Source organism: Heptranchias perlo, chromosome 8 (genome assembly GCF_035084215.1).
Source record: "Heptranchias perlo isolate sHepPer1 chromosome 8, sHepPer1.hap1, whole genome shotgun sequence".
Taxonomy (NCBI): Eukaryota; Metazoa; Chordata; class Chondrichthyes; order Hexanchiformes; family Hexanchidae; genus Heptranchias; species Heptranchias perlo.
This window is the reverse complement of record NC_090332.1, coordinates 2,116,251-2,141,927: the sequence shown is the minus strand read 5'-3', so window position 1 is coordinate 2,141,927 and position 25,677 is coordinate 2,116,251. Positions and strand designations below refer to the sequence as shown.

Genomic DNA, 25,677 nt, shown 5'->3' with positions numbered 1-25,677 from the left:
TCCCATCCTCACTCCCTCACACTGCGCTGTCACCTGTCCCCTCCTCACTCCCTCACACTGCACTGTCACCTGTCCCAGCATCACTCCCTCACACTGCGCTATCACCTGTCCCCATCCTCACTCCCTCACACTGCGCTATCACCTGTCCCCATCCTCACTCCCTCACTCTGCGCTATCACCTGTCCCCATCCTCACTCCCTCACTCTGCACTATCACCTGTCCCCATCCTCACTCCCTCACACTGCGCTATCACCTGTCCCCATCCTCACTCCCTCACTCTGCGCTATCACCTGTCCCCATCCTCACTCCCTCACTCTGCACTATCACCTGTCCCCATCCTCACTCCCTCACTCTGCACTATCACCTGTCCCCATCCTCACTCCCTCACTCTGCGCTATCACCTGTCCCCATCCTCACTCCCTCACACTGCGCTATCACCTGTCCCAGCATCACTCCCTCACACTGCGCTATCACCTGTCCCCATCCTCACTCCCTCACACTGTGCTGTCACCTGTCCCCATCCTCACTCCCTCACACTGCGCTATCACCTGTCCCCATCCTCACTCCCTCACACTGCGCTATCACCTGTCCCCATCCTCACTCCCTCACACTGCGCTATCACCTGTCCCCATCCTCACTCCCTCACACTGCGCTGTCACCTGTCCCCATCCTCACTCCCTCACACTGCGCTATCACCTGTCCCAGCATCACTCCCTCACACTGCGCTATCACCTGTCCCCATCCTCACTCTCTCACACTGCGCTATCACCTGTCCCATCCTCACTCCCTCACACTGCGTTATCACCTGTCCCCATCCTCACTCCCTCACACTGCGTTATCACCTGTCCCCATCCTCACTCCCTCACACTGCGCTGTCACCTGTCCCCATCCTCACTCCCTCACACTGCGCTGTCACCTGTCCCCATCCTCACTCCCTCACACTGCGTTATCACCTGTCCCAGCATCACTCCCTCACACTGCGCTATCACCTGTCCCCATCCTCACTCCCTCACACTGCGCTATCACCTGTCCCAGCATCACTCCCTCACACTGCGCTATCACCTGTCCCCATCCTCACTCCCTCACACTGCGCTGTCACCTGTCCCCATCCTCACTCCCTCACACTGTCACTCACTTACCCCTACAACAATACCAGAAACACCCAGTAAAGTCAGTCAGCGACCTGCGGAGAACAGACAGCTGAACATTTCAGGTGTAGATCTGCCCTCCAGCCAGGCCCAGTATCTGCTCCTGGCTGGTTTCCGATGGTGATTATTAAACAGTAGCGGCGTGTTAATACAGGTGGGCAGTTTAGATATTTCTGAAGAAGCCCCGTTCTGAATGACAGATGTGCTGAGGCCCCGACTCCTCCTTATGTTCGGAGTCCACTTGCTGTGGGAGGAGTGCACCCAGTTTAGCGGAGTTCATTTTTACTGAAGGAGCTCTCACTGTGCTCAGTAACAATCCTGCTAAACTGCCTGCTCTCTCCTCTCCCTGTACCGACCCGGCATCTTGAGCATCCCCGATCTTCACCCCATTGGCGGCCGTGCCTTCAGCTGCCTAGGCCCTAAGCTCTGGAATTCCCTCCCTAGACCTCTCTACATTTCTCTCCTCCTTTAAGACGCTCCCTAAAACCTACCTCTTTGTCCAAGCCTTTGGTCACCTGACCTAATATCTCCTTATGTGGCTCGGTGTCAAATTTTGTTTGATAATCGCTCCTGTGACACGCCTTGGGACGTTTTACTATGTTAAAGGCGCTATATAAATGCAAGTTGTTGGTGTTGTAGTGTGCTGCCGCCCAGAGTCTCCGACATTACATCCAGTTCAAGCAGTGAGATCCTATTGATGGCGTGAGTATAGTTTGATAATCGGCCCGAGTTGAGTTGTGACCTCTGCGGTCGTTCAGTAATGGCTGTGTGTGGCACCTCCTGTTTCAGTAATGGCTGTGTGTGGCACCTCCTGTTTCAGTTATAGCTGTGTGTGGCACCTCCTGTTTCAGTAATAGCTGTGTGTGGCACCTCCTGTTTCAGTTATAGCTGTGTGTGGTACCTCCTGTTTCAGTTATAGCTGTGTGTGGTACCTCCTGTTTCAGTTATAGCTGTGTGTGGCACCTCCTGTTTCAGTTATAGCTGTGTGTGGCACCCTCTGTTTCAGTTATAGCTGTGTGTGGCACCCTCTGTTTCAGTTATAGCTGTGTGTGGCACCCTCTGTTTCAGTTATAGCTGTGCATGGCACCTCCTGTTTCAGTTATAGCTGTGTGTGGCACCCCTTGTTTCAGTTATAGCTGTGTGTGGCACCCTCTGTTTCAGTTGTAGCTGTGTGTGGCACCCTCTGTTTCAGTTATAGCTGTGCATGGCACCTCCTGTTTCAGTTATAGCTGTGTGTGGCACCCCTTGTTTCAGTTATAGCTGTGTGTGGCACCCTCTGTTTCAGTTATAGCTGTGTGTGGCACCCTCTGTTTCAGTTATAGCTGTGCATGGCACCTCCTGTTTCAGTTATAGCTGTGTGTGGCACCCCTTGTTTCAGTTATAGCTGTGTGTGGCACCCTCTGTTTCAGTTATAGCTGTGTGTGGCACCCTCTGTTTCAGTTATAGCTGTGCATGGCACCTCCTGTTTCAGTTATAGCTGTGCGTGACACCCCCTGTTTCAGTTATAGCTGTGCATGACACCCTCTGTTTCAGTAATAGCTGTGTGTGGCACTCCCAGTTTCAGTAATAGCTGTGTGTGGCACTCCCAGTTTCAGTTATAGCTGTGCGTGGCACCTCCTGTTTCAGTTATAGCTGTGCGTGGCACCCTCTGTTTCTCTCCCTCTCTGTTCCCGTTTTTTTTCGAAGGTTTGGTTTCATGCCCCACTCCAGGAGGTGCTGACTTTTGGATGAGACATTAAACCGAGGCCCCGTCTGCCTGCTCAGGTGGATGTAAAAGATCCCATGGCCACTATTTCGAAGAAGAGCAGGGGAGTTCTCCCCGGTGTCCTGGCCAATATTTATCCCTCAATCAACATCACTAAAACAGATTATCTAGTCATTATCACATTGCTGTTTGTGGGAGCTTGCTGTCGTGTTTCCTACACGTCAAAAGTACTTAATTGGATTGTAAAGCGCTTTGGGACGTCCTGAGGTTGTGAAAGGCGCTGTATAAATGCAAGTCTTCCTTTGGGCTGTGCCCAAGGCATAAGGAGCTCCCTATAGCCCATACTGACTGGGCTACGCCGGGGCTCTGCCCTCTCCTAGCAGCCTGCTCACTCTACCTTTTCAAAGTGTGTATGTACCTTGGAATGAGTAGCCTCGGTTTGACCCTGGTTGAAAGAAGTTTATTTGTATAAATTGGATCTACACTTGAAAAGGAAAACTTCTTAAAGCTGTGGGAAAAGACCAGGGGGAGTGGGACTAATTGGATAGATCTTTCAAAGAGCCGGCACAGGCACGATGGGCTGAATGGCCTCTTTCTGTGCTGTATGATTCCATAAAATTCAACCCATTTAACCATACAGAGTGTTGTTTATATAACTGGAGGTGGAATGATCAGCTTCAAAGAGCTCTCCTATTCCTGAACCCTCCTAGAATTAGAAAGTTCAGTACAGCAGGTGCTCGTTCATCTGAGCCGCTCCATTGTGAGATCGGAATGTTTTGGGGGGGACCCAGAAACATCGCTCCCTGCTCCGCTCTGATGTGTTCCTCATTCTTCCTTTTCAGACTCGCCAGAATCGGCAGCAAAAGAAATCTCCTTCTTCTTCCCGGAGTTCAAAGAGCAGCAGTGGTTCAACACGGACGAGAAGTCCTTTCGCCAGGGGGACTACTTCTACCATCAAGAGAAGCAAGTGCACTTGCTCAGAGCACACGAGACAGAATCAGGCCGGGGTCAAGGACACTGACCGCACGAGGGTCGAGAATCGAGAGCACTGACCGCAGGTGGGAGTCGAGGGCACTGACCGCAGGTGGGGGTCGAGGGCACTGACCGCAGGTGGGGGTCGAGAATCGAGAGCACTGACCGCAGGTGGGGGTCGAGGGCACTGACCGCAGGTGGGGGCCGAGGGCACTGACCGCAGGTGAGGGTCGAGGGCACTGACCGCAGGTGGGGGTCGAGGGCACTGACCGCAGGTGGGGGTTGAGGGTCGAGGTCACTGACCGCAGGTGAGGGTTGAGGGCACTGACCGCAGGTGGGGGTCGAGGGCACTGACCGCAGGTGGGGGTCGAGGGCACTGACTGCAGGTGGGGGTCGAGGGCACTGACCGCAGGTGGGGGTCGAGGTCACTGACCGCAGGTGGGGGTTGAGGGTCGAGGGCACTGACCGCAGGTGGGGGTCGAGGACACTGACAGCAGGTGGGGGTCGAGGGCACTGACCGCAGGTGAGGGTCGAGGGCACTGGCCGCAGGTGAGGGTCGAGGGCACTGACCGCAGGCGGCTCAGTTCTGTTTTGATTCTTGTTGAGGTGAAACCAGCTGGACCAGAATTTCTGTGTTTGCTCCTAGGTCGTTGATACTCAGTGGTTAGTCCGGTTACAGCCTGTGTTGGTGGCCTGACTCAGTCCCGAGTCTAAAAACAGTACAGGGACAGTAAAGGCCTCGATCCATTGCGTAACTACAGCCCCTACTCATTAAATCTCGGCTCCAAGAAGCATTGCACAATCGAACAGTGCCATTTATAGATGGACTTCATTAACCGAATGAAGGAATTTTATTCCTTGCAGTCAGGCACTCCCGCAGTCTGACTCACTCGCTGTCTCCAGGGCTGGACACTCCTGCAGTCTGACTCACTCACTGTCTCCAGGGCTGGACACTCCCGCAGTCTGACTCACTCACTGTCTCCAGGGCTGGACACTCCTGCAGTCTGACTCACTCGCTGTCTCCAGGGCTGGACACTCCCGCAGTCTGACTCACTCGCTGTCTCCAGGGCTGGACACTCCCGCAGTCTGACTCACTCACCGTCTCCAGGGCTGGACGCTCCCGCAGTCTGACTCACTCACCGTCTCCAGGGCTGGACGCTCCCGCAGTCTGACTCACTCACCGTCTCCAGGGCTGGACGCTCCCGCAGTCTGACTCACTCACCGTCTCCAGGGCTGGACGCTCCCGCAGTCTGACTCACTCACTGTCTCCAGGGCTGGACACTCCCGCAGTCTGACTCACTCGCTGTGATCATTCTCATCTTTTTTAGAACTAGGGGGCATAGTCACAGGATAAGGGGTCGGCCATTTAGGACCGAGACGAGGAGAAATTTCTTCACTCAGAGGGCTGTGGATGCTGAGTCATTGAATATATTCAAGACTGAGATTGATAGATTTTTGGACTCTCGGGGAATCAAGGGATATGGGGATCGGGCGGGAAAGTGGAGTTGAGGTCAAAGATCAGCCATGATCTGATTGAATGGCGGAGCAGGCTCGAGGGGCCGAATGACCTACTCCTGCTCCTGTTTCTTATGTTTCTTATGATGGTCAAATAAATGGTTGTATATTTTTGTCAAAAGATAATGTGAGTTCACAGCTACACCTCCTTAACGTGCTCCCGCTCAGCGTCTCACTTTGTTACTGTCACTGTCGCGGAGATTGGAATATTTCACTGGAGTTAATTCCAGGTTTTAAACTATTTGTTTTCTGGAGGTGTTGGGTAAGTTTTTTCCTGAATCTGCTCTTCTTTCTGCCCTCTTTGATTCCCCACTAGAGCAGGCTTCCACAGTCTACCCCCCTGTACCTACTCTGAAGAGATATTCCTCGTGAGAGTTTAGGCACTGAGTGTCGGCAGGTACCTACTGCCATGGATGGTTTCCCAGTCAAGGCCACTCCCGTTCCCATGTTCTACACGTGTGCTTTCCAGCATTGGGCACTGGATCCTGAACAGCTAACCTGGGCTGTCCACACTCAACCACCTCCCCCCCCAACAACACACTGTCGCTCGCTCGCACTCACTCACTCACTCACACTCACTCACTCACTCACACTCACTCACTCACTCACACTCACTCACTCACTCACTCACTCACTCACTCACTCACTCACTCTCGCTCGCACTCCATTACTCACTCTCGCTCGCACTCACTCTCGCTCGCACTCACTCTCGCTCGCGCTCCATTACTCACTCTCGCTCGCGCTCCATTACTCACTCTCGCTCGCACTCACTCTCGCTCGCGCTCCATTACTCACTCTCGCTCGCACTCACTCTCGCTCGCACTCACTCACTCACTCACTCTCGCTCGCACTCACTCTCGCTCGCACTCCATTACTCACTCTCGCTCGCACTCACTCTCGCTCGCACTCACTCACTCTCACTCGCACTCACTCACGCTCGCACTCACTCTCGCTCGCACTCACTCTCGCTCGCACTCACTCTCGCTCGCACTCACTCTCGCTCGCACTCACTCTCGCTCGCACTCACTCTCGCTCGCACTCACTCTCGCTCGCACTCACTCTCGCTCGCACTCACTCTCGCTCGCACTCACTCTCGCTCGCACTCACTCTCGCTCGCACTCACTCTCGCTCGCACTCACGCTCGCACTCACTCTCGCTCGCACTCACTCTCGCTCGCACTCACTCTCGCTCGCGCTCCATTACTTACTCTCGCTCGCACTCACATTCTCACTCACTTCTGCACTCACATTCTCACTCACTTCTGCACTCACATTCTCACTCACTTCTGCACTCACATTCTCACTCACTTCTGCACTCACATTCTCACTCACTTCTGCACTCACATTCTCACTCACTTCTGCACTCACATTCTCACTCACTTCTGCACTCACATTCTCACTCACTTCTGCACTCACATTCTCACTCACTCTTGTGCTCACTCTCGCTCGCACTCGCAGCGCTCCGTTACTTACTCTCGCACGCACTCACATTCTTACTCACTGCTGTACTCACTTTTGTGCACACTCGCTCGCTCTCGCTCACTCTCGCTCACACTCATTCACTTACACACTCTTCCAACAGGGGCCATTGTTTAGTGAACCCTGGTTTATTTTTTCGCTTGTGCCTAACCCATGGAACAATAGGAGCTTATAGCACAGAAGGAGGCTATTCAGCCCATTGTGTCTGCGCTGGCTCTGTGCTACAACAATCCAAAACTAATCCCACTGCTGCATCTTCCTCTGCTTCAACCATTTACTATCGAACCAACGCATTGAAGCCAGTCCTAACTCCACTATTGCCGCAGGGCTGAGACCAGTTAACAGCACAGACTGAACGTGGAGTTTTTCTGGTCTGTATTGTTCACCTACTCCCCGGATAAACTCTGAGCCATGAGTGGAGCTCCAATAGTGATTTTGTCGCTGTAACGTGTGTAACAGTTTGGAGCGTTGTTGGGGGGGGAGTGGTGGGGGGAGCTGAGAGGTGTTGTGTTGAGTTATTCCCACATTGCCTGATTACTAGCCACGTATTCTATCCAAAAAGCCTGTGTTCCTGCTGCTGTGGACAGTTGCCATGGATACTGTAAGCCAAACGTAAATTGAAGGAATTGGAAGGTTCCAGGCTTTTTTGTATGAAACTTAATGCAGCCGGGGCTGTACAAAGTGATTGCACAAAACATAATACTGATTGTATGTCCCTTTAACTCCTGCTAACGTGCGAAGCACGACTTGTTCATTTGTGACGTGTTCAATGCAGTGTAAAGCTCCCTGTCCCTACAATATAAAGAGAGAAGAGCGACTTGCATTTATATAGCGCCTTTCACGACCTCGGGATGTCCCAAAGCACTTCACAGCCAATTAAGTACTTTTTGAAGTGTTGTAATGTAGGAAACGTGGCAGCCAATTTGTGCACAGCAAGATCCCACAAACAGCAATTAAATAAATGAGCAGATCATCTGTCTTAGATGTTGGTTGAGGGATAAATGTCTGTCCTGGATGGTGTTGAGCTTCTTGAGTGCTGTTGCTCCAGGTGAGTGAGTGTTCTATCACACTCCTGACTTGATGGTGGGAGGCTTTGAGAGGTCAGGAGCTGAGTAGCCAGCCTCGGCCCTCATCGTGTTGCCAAGGTGCTGATATGGCTGGTACAGTTAAGGTTTTGGTCAGCACTGACTGCTTGGTGGGGGGACTGGGCAATCTTGGTGCCAGCAAAGGTCAGGGGAGGTAGTTGGGCCTTTTCTTGTTGGAGATGGTTGTTACATGGCATGAATTTACCTGCTGCTTGTCAGACCAAGTGTGGGTGTTATCCAGGTCCTGCTGTAGGCTGGCACGGGCTGCTTCATTATCAGAGGAGTTGGTGAATGGAGCTGAACACATCATCGAATTATCAGCGAATAGCCCCACTCCTGACCTTATGACAGAGGCAGGGTTATTGATGAAGCAGCTGAAGAAGTTTGGGCCAAGGCCACTGCCCTGAAGAACTCCTGCGGCAATACCCTATGATGATTGACCTCTGACAGGCTTGACCATGAGGTCAGGTATGGTTTCAGCGACTCGAGCAGCTTCCCTTTGACCCCCTCCGATGACCTCAGTCTTGCTAGCGTTCCTTGGTACCACGCTCGGTCGAATGCTACCTTAATGTCAAGGGCAGCTACTCTCATCACTCCTTGAAATGTCTCCGAGCACTTCACAAGATGAATTTCTTTAGTCATCAGGAGAATTGTTTTTTACGCAGTGAGTTGTGATGATCTGGAATGCGCTGCCTGAAAGGGCGGTGGAAGCAGATTCAATAATAACTTTCAAAAGGGAATTGGATAAATACTTGAAGGAAAGAAATTTGCAGGGCTACAGGGAAAGAGTAGGGCAGAGGGACTAATTGGATAGCTCTTTCAAAGAGCCGGCACAGACACAATGGGCTGAATGGCCTGCACCATAAGATTCTAGCTTTACAGATGGGAGGAGTATCACTGTATACCTACAGCTGGCACTAACTAGTCATTACGGATGGGGTTCTCTGCACAATGAGGCGAATCTCTCGACAGCAACAACAAGGAGCTGACTATAACTAGCCATTAAAGACGGGGGGAGCCTCTTCACATCTTTCCTGAAGTGTGATGCCCAGAACTGGACACAACATTCCAGTTGTGGCCGAACCAGTGTTTCATAAAGGTTCATCATGACTTCCATACTTTTGTACTCTATGCCTCTATTTATAAAGCCCAGGATCCCATATGCTTTTTTAACCACTTTCTCAACCTGTCCTGCCACCTTCAACGATTTGTGTACATATACCCCCAGATCTCTCTGTTCCTGTACCCCTTTTAGAGTTGTGCCCTTTAGTTTATATTGCCTCTCCTCGTTCTTCTTACCAAAATGTATCACTTCGCATTTTTCTGTGTTAAATTTCATCTGCCATGTGTCCGCCCATTCCACCAGCCTGTCTATATCCTCTTGAAGTCTCTCACTATCCTCCTCACTGTTTACTACCCTTCTAAGTTTTGTGTCATCTGCAAATGTGGAAATTGTGCCCTGTACACCCAAGTCCAAGTCATTAATATATATCAAGAAAAGCAGTGGTCCCAGCACTGACCCCTGGGGAACACCACTGTACACCTCCCTCCAGTCCGATAAACAACCGTTCACCACAACTCTCTGTTTCCTGTCCTTTAGCCAATTCTGTATCCATGTTGCTATTGCCCCCTTTATCTTGATGATAAGCCTACCCTGCGGCACTTTATCAAACACCTTTTGAAAGTCCATGTGCACCACATCAGCTGCATTGCCCTAATCTACCCTCTCTGTTACCTCATCAAAAAACTGGATCAGGTTAGTTAAACACGATTTGCCTTTCCCTAATCATTCCACACTCGTCCAAGTGACTGTTAATTCTGTCCTGGATTATCATTTCTAAAAGTTTCCCCACCACTGAGATTAAACTGACTGGCCTTTGTTGCTGGGTTTATCCTTACACCCTTTTTTGAACAAGGGCGTAACATTTGTAATTCTCCAGTCCTCTGGCACCACCCCCCGTATCTAAGGATGATTGGAAGATTATGGCCAATACCTCCACAATTTCTACCCTTACTTCCCTCAGCAACCTAGGATGCATCCCATCCGGACCGGGTGACTTATCTTTTTTTAAGTACAGCTCGCCTTTCAAGTACCTTTTCTTTATCAATTTTTAGCCCATCCAGTATCTCATCTATATCTTCCTTTACTGAGACTCTGGCAGCATCTTCTTCCTTGGTAAAGACAGATGCAAAGTACTCATTTAGTACCTTGGCCATCCCCACTGCCTCCATGAGTAGACCTCCTTTATGGTCCCGAATCGCCCCCACCCCTCCTCTTACTACCCGTTTACTATTTATATGCCTGTAGAAGACTTTTGGATTCCCTTTTATGTTGGCCGCCGATCTATTCTCATACTCTCTCGTTGCCCCTCTTATTTCCTTTTTCACTTCCCCTCTGAAATTTCTATATTCAGCCTGGTTCTCATTTGTGTGATCAAGCTGACATCTGTCATACGCCCCTTTTTTCCATTTCATCTTGCTCACTATCTCTTTCGTCATCCAGGGAACATAGGAACAGGAGTAGGCCATTCAGCCCCTCGTGCCTGCTCCTCCATTTGATAAGATCATGGCTGATCTGTGATCTAACTCCATATACCTGCCTTTGGCCCATATCCTTTAATACCTTTGGTTGCCAAAAAGCTTATCTATCTCAGATTTAAATTTAGCAATTGAGCTAGTATCAATTGCCGTTTGCGGAAGAGAGTTCTAAACTTCTACCATCCTTTGTGTGTAGAAATGTTTTTTAATCTCGCTCCTGAAAGGTCTGGCTCTAATTTTTAGACTGTGCCCCCTACTCCTAGAATCTCCAACCAGCGGAAATAGTTTCTCTCTATCCACCCTATCCGTTCCTCTTAATATCTTATAAACTTTGATCTCGCTAAGCTTTGGCTTTAGTTGTCCTACCTTTCTGCCTCGTGGGAATGTGCCCAGACTGTACCCAAACCATCTCCTCTTTAAAGGCCGTCCACTGTTCAATTACAGTAACTATGGAATCAGAAAGGTTACATTGCCATGGGCCTGCAATTTTTTTCTTTTCAAGTATTTATCCAGTTCCCTTTTGAAGGCCATGATTGAATCTGCCTCCACCACCCCCTCAGGCAGTGCATTCCAGGTCATAACCACTCGCTGCGTTAAAAATAGTTTTTCCTCATGTCACCTTTGGTTCTTTTGCCAATCACCTTATATCTATGTCCTCTGGTTCTTGGGAACAGTTTCTCTCTATCTACTCTGTCTAGACTCATCATGATTTTGAACACGTCTATCAAATCTCCTCGCAACCTTCTCTGTTCCAAGGAGAACAACCCCAGCTTCTCCAGTCTATCCACGTAACTAAAGTCCCTCATCCATGGAATCATTCTAGTAAATCTCTTCTGCACCCTCTCTAAGGCCTTCACATCTTTCCAGAACTTGACCCAATTCTCCAGTGTTTTATAAAGTTTCATCATGACTTCCTTGCTTTTGTACTCTATGTCTCTATTTATAAAGCCCAGGATCCCGTATGCTTTTTTAACCACTTTCTCAACCTGCCCTGCCATCTTCAACGATTTGTGTACATATACCCCCAGATCTCTCTATTCCTGTACCCCTTTTAGAGTTGTGCCCTCTAGTTTATATTGCCTCTCCTCGTTCTTCCTACCGAAAGGTACACTATGTCTAAAAGTATATACAGGGATCTACTCTATAGGGTATGTCTGTGAAGATATACAGGGATCCATTCTATAGGGTATGTCTGTGAACAGACTCCTGTTTGTAGCGGTTCTGCAGTGGTGAAGGAGCTAACAGTACGTTAACTCTTCAGTTTAAAGGAGAGCGCTGTAGCAGGATCAGCCCACCCACAGCCCAGCTGTTCATGTTTGATAAACAGCTGTGGCCTAAATGTCAAGATGCACTTGGCAGTGTTGGGGCTGCAGAGAATACTGAGTGCCTGCTAATTCCCAACTCCCTCTGGGTGCCACTGTCTGCTTTTGTCCATCATTCCTCTGACCTGTATGATGCTGCACCACACAAGTGTTTACATAGAAATAGGAGGAGGCCATTCAGCTCCTCGAGCCTATTCTGACATTCAGTTAGATCATGGCTGATCTATACCACAGCTCCATTTAGCCACCTTTGCTCCATATCCCTTGATACCCTCACCCAACAAAAATCTATCGATCTCAGTCCTGAAAGCTCCAGTTGACCCCCAGCATCCACAGCTTTTTGGGGGAGAGAGTTCCAGATTTCCACTTCCCTTTGTGTGAAAAAGTGCTTCCTGATTTCACTCCCGAACGGCCTGGCTCTAATTTTAAGATTATGCCCCTTTGTTCTGGATTCCCCAACCATCTCCATATATACCCTATCAAATTCCTTTATCATTTTAAATACCTTGATCAGATCACCCCTTAATCTTCTAAACTCAAGGGAATACAAGCCTAGTCTATGCAACCTGTCCTCAGAATTTAACTCTCTTAACCCCGGTATCATTCTGGTGAATCTGCGCTGCACTCCCTCCAAGGCCAATATATCCTTCCTGAGGTGCGGTGCCCAGAACTGAACCCAGAATCCAGATGGGGTCTGACCAGAGCTCTGTACAGCTGGAACATCACTTCCTCCCCTTTGTATTCCAGCCCCCTCGAGATAAAGGCCAACATTGAATGTAGGGGGCATGATTGGCAAATTTGCAGATGACACAAAAATTGGCCGTGTAGTTGATAGTGAAGAGGATAGCTGTAGACTCCAAGAAGATATCAATGGGTTAGTGGAGTGGGCGGAAAAGTGGCAAATGGAGTTCAACCCGGAGAAGTGTGAGGTAATGCACTTAGGGAGGGCAAACAGTAAAAGGGAATATGCAGTAAACGGGAATATATTGAGAGGGGTAGAGGAAGTGAGAGACCTTGGAGTGCATGTGCACAGGTCCCTGAAAGTGGCAGTACAGGTAGGTAAGGTTGCGAAGAAGGCATACGGAATGCTCTCCGTTATTAGCCGAGGTATAGAATACAAAAGCAGGGTTGTAATGATGGAACTGTATAAAACGCTGGTAAGGCCACAGCTGGAGTATTGTGCGCAGTTCTGGTCACCACATTACAGGAAGGACGTAATTGCTCTGGAGAGAGTGCAGAGAAGATTTACAAGAATGTTGCCAGGGCTCGAAGATTGCAGCTACGAGGAGAGATTGGATAGGCTGGGGTTGTTTTCCTTGGAGCAGAGGAGGCTGAGGGGAGACCTGATTGAGATGTACAAAATTATGGGGGGCCTAGATAGAGTAGACAGGAAGTATCTGTTTCCCCTAGCGGAGAGTTCAAGAACTAGAGGACATAGATTTAAGCTGATTGGCGGAAGGATTAGAGGGGACATGAGGAAAAACTTTTTTACCCAAAGGGTGGTGGGTGTATGGAATTCGCTGCCCGAATTGGTGGTAGAGGCAGGGACCCTCAACTCTTTTAAAAAGTACCTGGACCTGCACCTAAAGTGCTGTGAGCTGCAGGGCTATGGACCGGGTGCTGGAAGGTGGGATTAGAATGGGCACCTGGTTGTTCTTCGAGCCGGCGTGGACACGATGGGCCGAATGGCCCCTTTCTGTGCTGTATCTTTTCTATGGTTCTAACATTCCGTTAGCCTGTATGTTTTACTTGGACATTTATTTTGGCCCTAATTTCCTTGGGGTTCCACCATACCCCTGCCCTAACTCCAGGGCGAATCTGGTGGGACCCACCAGAAAACAGCAAGGGCCCAATTGTGCTGCCATTCATAGGAAGATAGGAGTCGGCCGTTCAGCCCTTCGAGCCTGTTCCGCCATTCAGTTAGATCATGGTTTATCTGTATTTTAACTCCATCTGCCCGCCTTGGTTCCTGTCCCATTATCACCTCCTTGCCTTGCACCATCATCCCTTTTGTCATTTAATCATCTACTCTCCACCCTATCACAGACCTTCCTTTTCTCTGGCTCTGTGACTGCTTATAAACTGTTAAATCTCTAACTTCTTCCGATTCTGAGGAAAGGTCATCGACCTGAAACATTAACTCTGTTTCTCTCTCCACAGATGCTGCCTGACCCGCTGAGTGTTTCCCACCATTTTCTGTTATTTTATTTTAGATGGTTGTCACGGTTAGGCCCTCTTGTATTTTTATCATAGAATCTTACGGCACAGAAGGAATCCATTTGGCCCATTTTGCCTGTGCCGGCTCTTTGAAAGAGTTATCCAATTAGTCCCACTCCCTTGCTCTTTCCCCACAGTCCTGCAAATTTTTCCCCTTCAAGTATTTATCCAATTCCCTTTTGAAAGTTATTATTGAATCTGCTTCCACCGCCCTTTCAGGCAGCGCATTCCAGATCATCACAACTCATAACATAATTATAATATAAAATCATAAACAATGATTCTTTGTAGCTCAGTTTCTGTTTATTTTTTTAAATAAAAAAAAATTTTGTTCTCCTGCATCCAGATATTTGAAAACCTCCGAAGTGCTCCAAGACTTGAGTTCTGTTCTATGTGATAGAAAGCAAAACAAGGCAGGCTCCTCCTCCACTCTATGCACACACACACACTGCCCATTTATAGGGCGAGCTGTCAGCGCTGGATGGAAGAGAGAAAGATTTCAGATACCAACAAGAGCATCCAAAATAACCCCAGGAGCTGGGACCTGGGACCTGGGACCTCGGTCAGTTACAGCCCGGCGAAACGGACAGGGAGGATCAGACAGCGGAGCGAGTGCTTAGTTTGAAAGTCACAAAGATTGTGGTTCTTATTAACGAATGAATGCATTCGGACTGTAAAGCAACGAGTCCCGGATTCGGACTGTAAAACAGTAAGAGCCCAAGGGGAGGTGGAGAGACCTGGACCCGGACCAGCATGGGCTGTGGAGGGAGCCGCACCGACGCCTTGGAGCCGCGTTATTGGGAGAGCTGGACCAAGGAGACCGAGTCCACTTGGTTGACCAGCGCGGAGGCGGACATCCCGCTCTCGTCCATTCAGTCCATCTCTTCGGAAAATTCCTGTCAGTCGGGATTCCTCCCGGAGAAGGGCTCTCTCAGCGCCGGTAAGCCAGCCCAAGGTCCCTAGTCACGGGGTAGCTGGGTGCTTATGAGCAGAACAGGGTAGAGGTATGTGTTGGGACTTCTCTGAATGATTCCTTGACTCCATCATCTAGATCGGCTGCTCTGAATGTCAGCTTGGCTCACCCACTGAGTCAGTATCTCTCTGAGCCTGGGTGACACGGTTCTGTGTTCGATTTCCCACACCAACTCCTTCACAGTACTTCTTGTGTTGTGGAGAGGTCCCATCCTTCAGATGAAATGTTAAACACAGTTCAGGTGGGAATTAAAGCTCCTTAGGGCAGTATTTGAAGAAGAGCAGGGAATTCTCCCAATGGTCAACATTCCTTCCACGACCAATAACAGATTCACTTATTTTTCATTCATTCTCAGGATGTGGGCATCACTGGCAGGGCTGGCATTTGTTGCCCATCCCTTGTTGGCCTGAGTTTGATACAACTGAGTGGTTTGCTAGGCCATTTCAGAGGGCAGTTAAGGGTCAACCCTGTTGGTGTGGGTCTGGAGTCACAGATAGGCCCAGACCGGGTAAGGACGGCAGGTTTCCTTCCCGAAAGGACATTAGTGAACCAGTTGGGTTTTTGCAACTTTTACTGATACCAGCTTTATATTTCCAGATTTTATTTATCTCATTACAGTTTGTAGGATGTTACGGATGAAAATGGCTGCTGTGTTTGTCTATGACCACTAGGCTTATTGATCCAGATCAGTGGGCACATGGTGGACATTACCCACGTTTTGACAAGTCAGTGATTTTGCATTTAGTGAGTTCCTGATCTTGGCCCTGCCTTCACCGAGTGATTGTAGTAGATTGAGTGTCCTCCACCCACAGGTCAAACTGAGAGACAGTCGCCTCCCACATCCATCTCCAGTGTGCTCCTCACGCCGTCTGGTTATAGAGCAGCCTAGGCAGTGCTCGGCTAGCAAGAGTGCAACCCATACGCAGGGCCAGGGGCAGTGTGGAGCCGGTGGACAATTCAGGTCAAAGAGGGAAGACCATGGGCTTCAGCCACTCCACTGCCATGACCTCGGAGGTAAACTCATGTCCAAAACCACAGGTCTGAAATGGAAATTAAACTTCAAGTAACTTTGGGCCGTACTGCACTACACAAGTGATAAATATTTGGGATATTCTGTCAAATCGAGGCATCAGAGGGAAAGATATTGAGGTTATTCAAAATATCATGTGGGAGGGAACCCAGAAGGACGGGCTCCAATGGGAGATTTACTATACTGGAGGGATGGACTTTAATGGGAGAGTTACTGTAGAGGAGAGATGGGCTTTAATGGGACTATTGGAGGGATGGACTTTAATGGGAGAGTTACTGTTCAGGAGAGATGGGCTTTAATGGGACTATTGGAGAGATGGACTTTAATGGGAGAGTTACTGTATCAGAGGGACAGGCTTTAATGGGAGAGTTACTGTACTGGAGGGATGGGCTTTAATGGGAGAGTTACTGTACTGGAGAGATGGGTTTTAATGGGCAAGTTACTGGAGAGATGGGCTTTAATGGGACTATTGGAGGGATGGACTTTACTGGGAGTTACTGTACTGGAGAGATGGATTTTAGTGGGAGAGTTACTGTACCAGAGGGATGGGTTTTAGTGGGAGAGTTACTGTACCAGAGGGATGGGCTTTAATGGGAGAGTCACTGTACTGGAGAGATGGGCTTTAATGGGAGAGTTACTGTACTGGAGAGATGGGCTTTAATGGGAGAGTTACTGTACTGGAGAGATGGGCTTTAATGGGAGAGTCACTGTACTGGAGAGATGGGCTTTAATGGGAGAGTCACTGTACTGGAGAGATGGGCTTTAATGGGAGAGTTACTGTACTGGAGAGTCACTGTACTGGAGAGATGGGCTTTAATGGGAGAGTTACTGTACTGGAGAGATGGGCTTTAATGGGAGAGTTACTGTACTGGAGAGATGGGCTTTAATGGGAGAGTTACTGTACTGGAGAGATGGGCTTTAATGGGAGAGTCACTGTACTGGAGAGATGGGCTTTAATGGGAGAGTTACTGTACTGGAGAGTCACTGTACTGGAGAGATGGGCTTTAATGGGAGAGTTACTGTACTGGAGAGATGGGCTTTAATGGGAGAGTCACTGTACTGGAGAGATGGGCTTTAATGGGAGAGTTACTGTACTGGAGAGTCACTGTACTGGAGAGATGGGCTTTAATGGGAGAGTTACTGTACTGGAGAGATGGGCTTTAATGGGAGAGTTACTGTACAAGAGGGATGGCTTTAATGGGAGAGTTACTGTACCAGAAGGATGGGCTTTAACGGTGGGGGTGTGTGGGAGGGGTTGTTGAAGGTGACTGGGGGGGTGGGTGTTGTGGAGCCCTGTCAGTGTTGTGGGTGGGGTTCAGCAGAGGCACAGGAATATGTTGAACATTTTCAAGGACTCTGGGAAGCCTTATCTATAGAAAAAGGATGACTCAGTTGCTCTGATATGGCAAGTGAAGTCATCAGAACAGGTATGAGGGAGATTCATGGTGTAATTACTCCCACCCAACCATTCTGTTCAAGTGCTGGAGTGGGGCTTGAACCTATGACCTTCTGACTCAGAGGCGAGAGTGCTGCCCACTGAGCTACGGCTGACTCTGACATGATTACCCCGATTTGCATATCATTTGAATGTCACTTTGTGACATTCACAAGTCACAGATGGTTTGACGATCAGCCTCGGTTGTAAGTAACACTCGCTGGTTCTGATCCCATGCTGTTTCCCTTCAGTTGCAGATTTCTTCGATGAGGGTCTCACTCTGCCAGGTCAGGCCTATTTGAAGGTCTGCTCGGCCATTAGTGACCCACTTCTCAGTGAAAGGAACCCATCGAACTTGGGCTCTGTTCAAGGCAGACCACAGCCGTGTTCCCCGGGAACCATGTTGCAGAAGAAGAGTCTGAGGCACCGGGAGGAGGTGGGTTCATTGTAGCTTCTTTGTCCATTCAGTGAATGGATACAGTCTTTGTCTACCATTCCCCTCCCTATCTGGTGTAGCAATATGTGGAAAACCAAGACCAATACCATTACCATTACCAATACCAAAAACCAATACTAACACCAATACCAATACCAAGACCAACACCAATACCAAAACCAACACCAAGACCAATACCATTACCAAAACCAATCCAATACCGATACCAATACCGATACCAATACCAATACCAACACCAAGACCAATACCAACACCAAGACCAATACCAACACCAATACCAAGACCAACACCAATACCAAGACCAATACCAAGTCCAATACCAACACCAAGACCAATACCAAGTCCAATACCAACACCAAAACCAACACCAAGACCAATACCATTACCAAAACCAATCCAATACCGATACCAATACCATTACCAATACCAAAACCAATACCAAGTCCAATACCAACACCAATACCAAGACCAATACCATTACCATTACCAATACCAAAACCAATACCAAAACCAATACCAAAACCAATACCAAGACCAATACCAAAACCAACACCAATACCAAGACCAACACCATTACCAACACCAAGACCAATACCAAGACCAATACCACTACCAATACAATACCGATACCAATACCAAGACCAACACCAATACCAAAACCAATCCAATACCAAGACCAACACCAACACCAAGACCAATACCAAGACCCATACCAAGACCAACACCAAGACCAATACCAAAACCAATCCAATACCGATACCAACACCAACACCAACACCAATACCAAAACCAAGACCAATACCAAGACCATTACCAATACCAAGACCAACACCAACACCAACACCAACACCAATACCAAAACCAACACCAACACCAATACCAAAACCAACACCAATACCAACACCAATACCAAGACCAATACCAAAACCAACACCAACACCAACACCAATACCAAAACCAACACCAATACCAAAACCAACACCAATACCAATACCAACACCAATACCAATACCAACACCAAGACCAATACCAACACCAAGACCAATACCAACACCAATACCAAGACCAACACCAATACCAAGACCAATACCAATACCAAGTCCAATACCAACACCAACACCAATACCAAGACCAATACCAAGTCCAATACCAACACCAAAACCAACACCAAGACCAATACCATTACCAAAACCAATCCAATACCGATACCAATACCATTACCAATACCAAAACCAATACCAAGTCCAATACCAACACCAACACCAATACCAAGACCAATACCATTACCATTACCAATACCAAAACCAATACCAAAACCAATACCAAAACCAATACCAAAACCAATACCAAGACCAATACCAAAACCAACACCAATACCAAGACCAACACCATTACCAACACCAAGACCAATACCAAGACCAATACCACTACCAATACAATACCGATACCAATACCAAGACCAACACCAACACCAATACCAAAACCAATCCAATACCAAGACCAACACCAACACCAAGACCAATACCAAGACCCATACCAAGACCAACACCAAGACCAATACCAAAACCAATCCAATACCGATACCAACACCAACACCAACACCAATACCAAAACCAAGACCAATACCAAGACCATTACCAATACCAAGACCAACACCAACACCAACACCAATACCAAAACCAACACCAACACCAATACCAAAACCAACACCAATACCAATACCAACACCAATACCAAGACCAATACCATTACCAATACCAACACCAACACCAAGACCAACACCAACACCAAGACCAACACCAACACCAAAACCAACACCAATACCAAAACCAACACCAACACCAATACCAATACCAAAACCAACACCAATACCAAGACCAAGACCAATACCATTACCAATACCAAAACCAATCCAACACCAACACCAAAACCAATCCAAGACCAAGACCAAAACCAATCCAAGACCAAGACCAAGACCAAAACCAAGACCAAAACCAATCCAACACCAAGACGAAAACCAATCCAACACCAAGACCAAAACCAACACCAACACCGATACCAGTACCGATACTAATACCAAGACCTGTTGAAACAATATCTGATAGGAGTGAAATCAGGAAGCATTTTTTCACACAAAAGGTAGTGGAAATCTGGAACTCTCTCCCCAAAAGGCTGTGGATGCTGGGAGTCAGTTGAAACTTTCAAGACTGAGATTGATAGATTTTTGTTAGGTAAGGTTATCAAGGGATTATGGATCAAGAGTGGGTAAAGGGAGTTGAGGTAAAGATTTGTCATGATCTAATAGAATGGCAGAACAGGCTCAAGGGGCTGATTGGCCTTCTCCTGCTTCTATGACATACCAAGACCTTTTGAACTATCTGATACACCAATCCCAACAGCTGATGTACCAATACCTGATATACCAATACCTGATGTACCAATAGTTGATGTACCAATAGCTGATGTACCAATACCTGATGTACCAATACCTGATGTACCAATAGCTGGTTCTCTGTGTAACTGGTGCCAGTTGACTTCAATCTTCTATTCCCCATTAATTTGCAGTTCACTAATCCCTGGGTTTTGCACCAGCCCACTTCACCTGCTAAACTGAACTTGCAATCTCCCCAAAGCTCCTTTGGTGAAGGAGCAGCGATCAGTGGGGTTATTTAACCCCTATTTATTCCACACTTCGCTGGGACCAGCACTTGCTGAAACTCGGCCTGAATTTTCTTCTTCCCACCGCAGGAGGGTTGGCGCAGGACTTCCATCTTGTGGCCCGACCCAACTGTGGCCCCAGCCCAGCTTCCTGTGGCAGGGGTCATTAAGTATGCAAGCTCCTAGTGGGGGGCACAGGGAAGAAAATTAAGGGTTTGAGGGGAAGGCGGTATTGGTGTTCCTCCCTTTCAAAGCCCCCATCATCACACCCTCTCTAAAAAAAACATTCTTGCAAACTACCGCCCCATCTCCAACCTCCCTTTCTTCTCCAAAGTCCTTGAACGTGTTGTTGCCTCTCAAATCCGTGACCATCTTTCCCACAAATCCATGTTTGAATCCCTCCAGTACTGTGGCAAGGTTTCCTCCCCAGCCACAGTACTTAAACGGCTCTTATCAAAGTCACAAATGACATCCTATGTGACTGTGACCATGGTAAACTGTCCCTCCTCATCCTCCTCGACCTGTCTGCAGCCTTTGACATAGTTGACCACACCATCCTCCTCCAACGCCTCTCCTCTGTCGTTGGTACACCGGGTACCGATGTTGGTATACCAGTTATCGATGTGACACACTGGGCGTCGGTGCTGGTACACCAGGTGTCGGTGCTGGTACACCAAGTACCGATGGTTGGTACACAGGTGTCGGTGCTGGTACACCGGGTATCGATGTTGGTACACCGGGTGTCGGAGCTGGTACACCGGGTACCGATGTTGGTACACCGGGTATCGATGTTGGTACATCAGGTATTGATGTTGGTACACCGGGTATCGATGTTGGTACACCGGGTACCGATGTTGGTACACCGGGTACTGATGTTGGTACACCGGGTACTGATGTTGGTACACCGGGTATCAATGTTGGTACATCAGGTATCGATGTTGGTACACTGGGTATCGATGTTGGTACACCGGGTACTGATGTTGGTACACCGGGTATCGATGTTGGTACACTGGGTACTGATGTTGGTACACCGGGTACTGATGTTGGTACACCGGGTATCAATGTTGGTACATCAGGTATCGATGTTGGTACATCAGGTATCGATGTTGGTACACTGGGTACTGATGTTGGTACATCGGGTATCGATGTTGGTACACCGGGTACTGATGTTGGTACACCGGGTATCGATGTTGGTACACCGGGTATCGATGTTGGTACACTGGGTACTGATGTTGGTACACCGGGTATCGATGTTGGTACACCGGGTATCGATGTTGGTACACCGGGTACTGATGTTGGTACACCGGGTATCGATGTTGGTACACCGGGTACTGATGTTGGTACACCGGGTATCGATGTTGGTACACTGGTGAGGGGGAGGGGCTGAAAATGGAGAAAATACAAAGCGGAGAGATGGCAACGAGTGAGTGAATTCCTAAACTCTGCATTTTTTAAAATTTCAGATGAAATGGCAGAACAGCAGAATGTCGACAAAACAAGTGACCATAACCATGACACAGAGCATCCGGCACATCGACCAAGGGGGGAAGATCACCAAGACCTCACACACCACCTTGGAACTGCTAAAATCACCGGTCACCGATTCAGGGGACAAGTGATGGGTCAGTGGTGAGGACGTATGGTGGGAGGGAAGCAGAGGTTGTACTGTGTACAGACACTGTCTCTATCCCAGCTCGGTCCCTGCCCCCCCTCATTCTCTCCTCCTCCCCCTCATTCCCTGACCCTCCCCCACATCCCCTGCCCATCCCCCTACCCCACATTCACTGCCCATCCCCCTCCCCCTCATTCCCTGCCCCCACTGATGTAGCTGTGCTGAGAGATGAAGAGTAGGGATGCTGTAACTTATGTCCTGCGACCCCCATTGTCAGTCAGCAGGCAATTCTGTGTCGAATCCATCGCGCACAGTTAGAGAAACATCCAGAATTGTTGATTCATGACTGGTGCTGCCATTAACAGTGATTGTGAGATGCTCAGTGTTACTGGGACATTTGTAATGTTTACAGAATTTAAGATTGCTTTAAGGTGATGATTGAAATGTTTTTGACAGATTAAAGTTATTTTTTTTTCTAATTGCTGCCCACTGTTTTGATGTAAACATCGGCAAAGATTTCATCCTGATTGTAAATTCTGCACATTGACTTATCCCATGGGGCAAATATTGTAGAGAGAGAAAACCATCAGGACCCCTTTTAAAGTGAGTGTCCTGGGCCAATATTTATCTCTCAACCAACGTCACTAAAACAGATGATCTGGTCATTATCATATTGCTGCTTGTGGGATCTTGCTGTACACAAATTGGCTGCCTCGTTTCTCGACATTACAACAGTGACTACACTTTAAAAATACTTCATTGGCTGTAAAGCACTTTGGGACGTCCTGAGGTGGTGAAAGCTCTTTCTTCCTTCCTCTGACTCTGGCCTCTTGTACATCCCCCATTCCTTTATCCCACCAATGGCAGCCATTCCTGCAGCTGCCTAGGCCCCGCGCTCTAAACTCTGCCGAGGAGTTCACGGGGGACGGGCGCGATGAATGGTGGCGTCAGGCTTTGGGGGGGCTGTGTCGGGGCACGTGACGGGGGGGCCTCTGGCAGGTCACGTGACCGGTGGGGGGCCTCTGGCAGGTCACGTGACTGGGAGCCTCCTGTCGGCTGGACAACAATTCATTTTAAAAAAGAAACAAATTGATGAAGTGCGGAGGGCCGTGTGATCGATGGGCCTGCGTTTACTCTCTGACTAATCCCACAGGCTTTCCGGCCTTTGAGTTTTACAAGGCCCCGTATCACCCATAGTAACACTGGGCAGCGTGGCTAAGGTGCAGATGTTGGGAAATATCCTCATGCGGGATTTTCCTGTCGTTTGTATATAATTATAATACACATCGAGGAGGAGAGAGAGAGACTCGAGGAGGAGGAGAGAGAGACTCGAGGAGGAGGAGAGAGAGACTCGAGGAGGAGAGAGAGAGACTCGAGGAGGAGGAGAGAGAGACTCGAGGAGGAGAGAGAGACTCGAGGAGGAGGAGAGAGAGACTCGAGGAGGAGGAGAGAGAGACTCTCGGAGGAGGAGAGAGAGACTCGAGGAGGAGGAGAGAGAGACTCGAGGAGGAGGAGAGAGAGACTCGAGGAGGAGAGAGAGACTCGAGGAGGAGAGAGAGAGACTCTCGGAGGAGGAGAGAGAGACTCGAGGAGGAGGAGAGAGAGACTCGAGGAGGAGAGAGAGACTCGAGGAGAGAGAGACTCGAGGAGGAGAGAGAGAGACTCGAGGAGAGAGACTCGAGGAGGAGAGAGAGACTCGAGGAGGAGAGAGACTCGAGGAGAGAGAGACTCGAGGAGAGGGAGAGAGACTCGAGGAGAGGGAGAGAGACTCTCGAGGAGGAGAGAGAGACTCGCGGAGCTGGCCCGATATCTCTGGTCATATTGTGTGCAATTATTTGAAAGGCTGGTGTAATTTCATCAGTACACCCAGTCCGGCAATGTTCAAAGATAAAATAGGCCTGTACACAAAAACACATTAACTGATGGGCCTAAAGTGTTTCTAAAAATTAATTTATAGTGCAGCAATTATCCTGTTTCCTTGGCAACAAGGGCCTTCAGGACATGTGGAGAATCGTACACGTTCATTAAATGCATCTGTGCAAGTCACACGTACTTAAGGAGCATTTCAGAGTGGATATGTTACCTGATTCATGTCAACACTACAGCAACCCTCAAATTAAATATAAAGAGTAATGAGAGCAAATCATAGAATTACACAGAAGGAACCCATTCGGCCCATCGCCTCTTGTGCCCTCTCTCTGAAAGAGCTGTCCCCTCAGTCTCATTCCCCTGCCCTTTCCCCATTCGGCCCATCGTCTCTTGTGCCCTCTCTCTCTGAAAGAGCTCTCCCCTCAGTCTCATTCCCCTGCCCTTTCCCCATTCGGCCCATCACCCGCTGTGGGGAATGACGAATAATCCAGTGCTGGAGGAAGCACTGATTAAAGTCTGAATGATTTCCTGGGATGGAGAGAGAGAAGGACAGATATGGCCCAGGGCTGTGACTGGATATATCTTGTGTTCTGCAAATTAACTATGTCGATATTCAGAAACAGATCCATTGTTGAATAAAGTGTAAAAGGAAAATTTATTGGTCTGAGCTGCTAGTTTATATAAATTGTTCTGATGGGGGATATTAGGACTCTTATCTCTGTCTTTCAGTCCTCCCTGATTGCTGCGTTTCCAGTGAGATACAAGCTGGGAGCAGCCATCTTGTGTGGTCCTCTTGACTAAGTCACGATATACAAAATGGCTGCTCCCAGACTCATTCCAACCAGCTGTTATGAGCTTGTAAACACAGAGAGACAAGGGATGTTACTGAGAGACACTGGTCACAACAATCATAACCCCCCACACAAGTTCAACAACGACCTTGTTTACCAGTAGAGAGGGGAGAGAAATATCCACATTCTTAGAAAAAAGCCTTTTCCAGGTAATTGTTCAGGAACATTCCAGAGGGATCCAGCTGTTCACGGATGGAGCAGAACTTGTGGAACGCTGGGTACATCTTCTCAAAATCCTGCCGGACACAGCTGTGGGCCTGAGTTATTAACACAAAGAGATCAAGGATTGGACAGTCAGGCTGATAAGGAAACAGGTTATGGTTTAAAGATCTTAGAATCATAGAATCATAGAAGTTACAACATGGAAACAGGCCCTTCGGCCCAACATGTCCATGTCGCCCAGTTTATACCACTAAGCTAGTCCCAATTTCCTGCACTTGGCCCATATCCCTCTATACCCATGTAACTGTCCAAATGCTTTTTAAAAGACAAAATTGTACCCGCCTCTACTACTGCCTCTGGCAGCTCGTTCCAGACACTCACCACCCTTTGAGTGAAAAAATTGCCCCTCTGGACCCTTTTGTATCTCTCCCCTCTCACCTTAAATCTATGCCCCCTCGTTATAGACTCCCCTACCTTTGGGAAAAGATTTTGACTATCTACCTTATCTATGCCCCTCATTATTTTATAGACTTCTATAAGATCACCCCTTAACCTCCTACTCTCCAGGGAAAAAAGTCCCAGTCTGTCTAACCTCTCCCTGTAAGTCAAACCATCAAGTCCCGGTAGCATCCTAGTAAATCTTTTCTGCA

At 48.5% G+C, this 25,677-nt stretch overlaps 2 protein-coding genes across 10 annotated transcripts in view; one reads left to right on the top strand and one right to left on the bottom strand.

The window, feature by feature from the left end:
• LOC137324337 (nucleoside diphosphate kinase 6-like) overlaps positions 1–22,624 on the top strand; it is a 38,240-nt gene extending 15,616 nt beyond the window's left edge. The window contains exons 1-4 of one of the 8 annotated variants that reach the window (XM_067988511.1): positions 3,968–3,996; positions 14,327–14,920; positions 17,670–17,854; positions 21,997–22,624. In XM_067988511.1, coding sequence (XP_067844612.1) covers positions 14,734–14,920; positions 17,670–17,854; positions 21,997–22,152 — 528 coding nt within the window. In that variant the 5' untranslated portion in view covers positions 3,968–3,996; positions 14,327–14,733 and the 3' untranslated portion in view covers positions 22,153–22,624. Of the gene's footprint in view, positions 1–1,787; positions 1,851–3,695; positions 3,912–3,967; positions 3,997–4,471; positions 5,456–13,923; positions 14,921–17,669; positions 17,855–21,996 lie in introns of those variants that run through there. The other 7 variants (XM_067988510.1, XM_067988509.1, XM_067988506.1 and 4 more) reach the window with 7 other exon arrangements.
• A 2,026-nt stretch (positions 22,625–24,650) lies between these two features.
• Positions 24,651–25,677, bottom strand: part of LOC137324338 (L-gulonolactone oxidase-like) — a 38,154-nt gene continuing 37,127 nt past the window's right edge. For both annotated transcript variants that reach the window (XM_067988512.1, XM_067988513.1), the window contains one exon: positions 24,651–25,122. In XM_067988512.1, the coding sequence (XP_067844613.1) occupies positions 24,994–25,122 (129 nt within the window). In that variant the 3' untranslated portion in view covers positions 24,651–24,993. The remainder of the gene's footprint in view (positions 25,123–25,677) is intronic.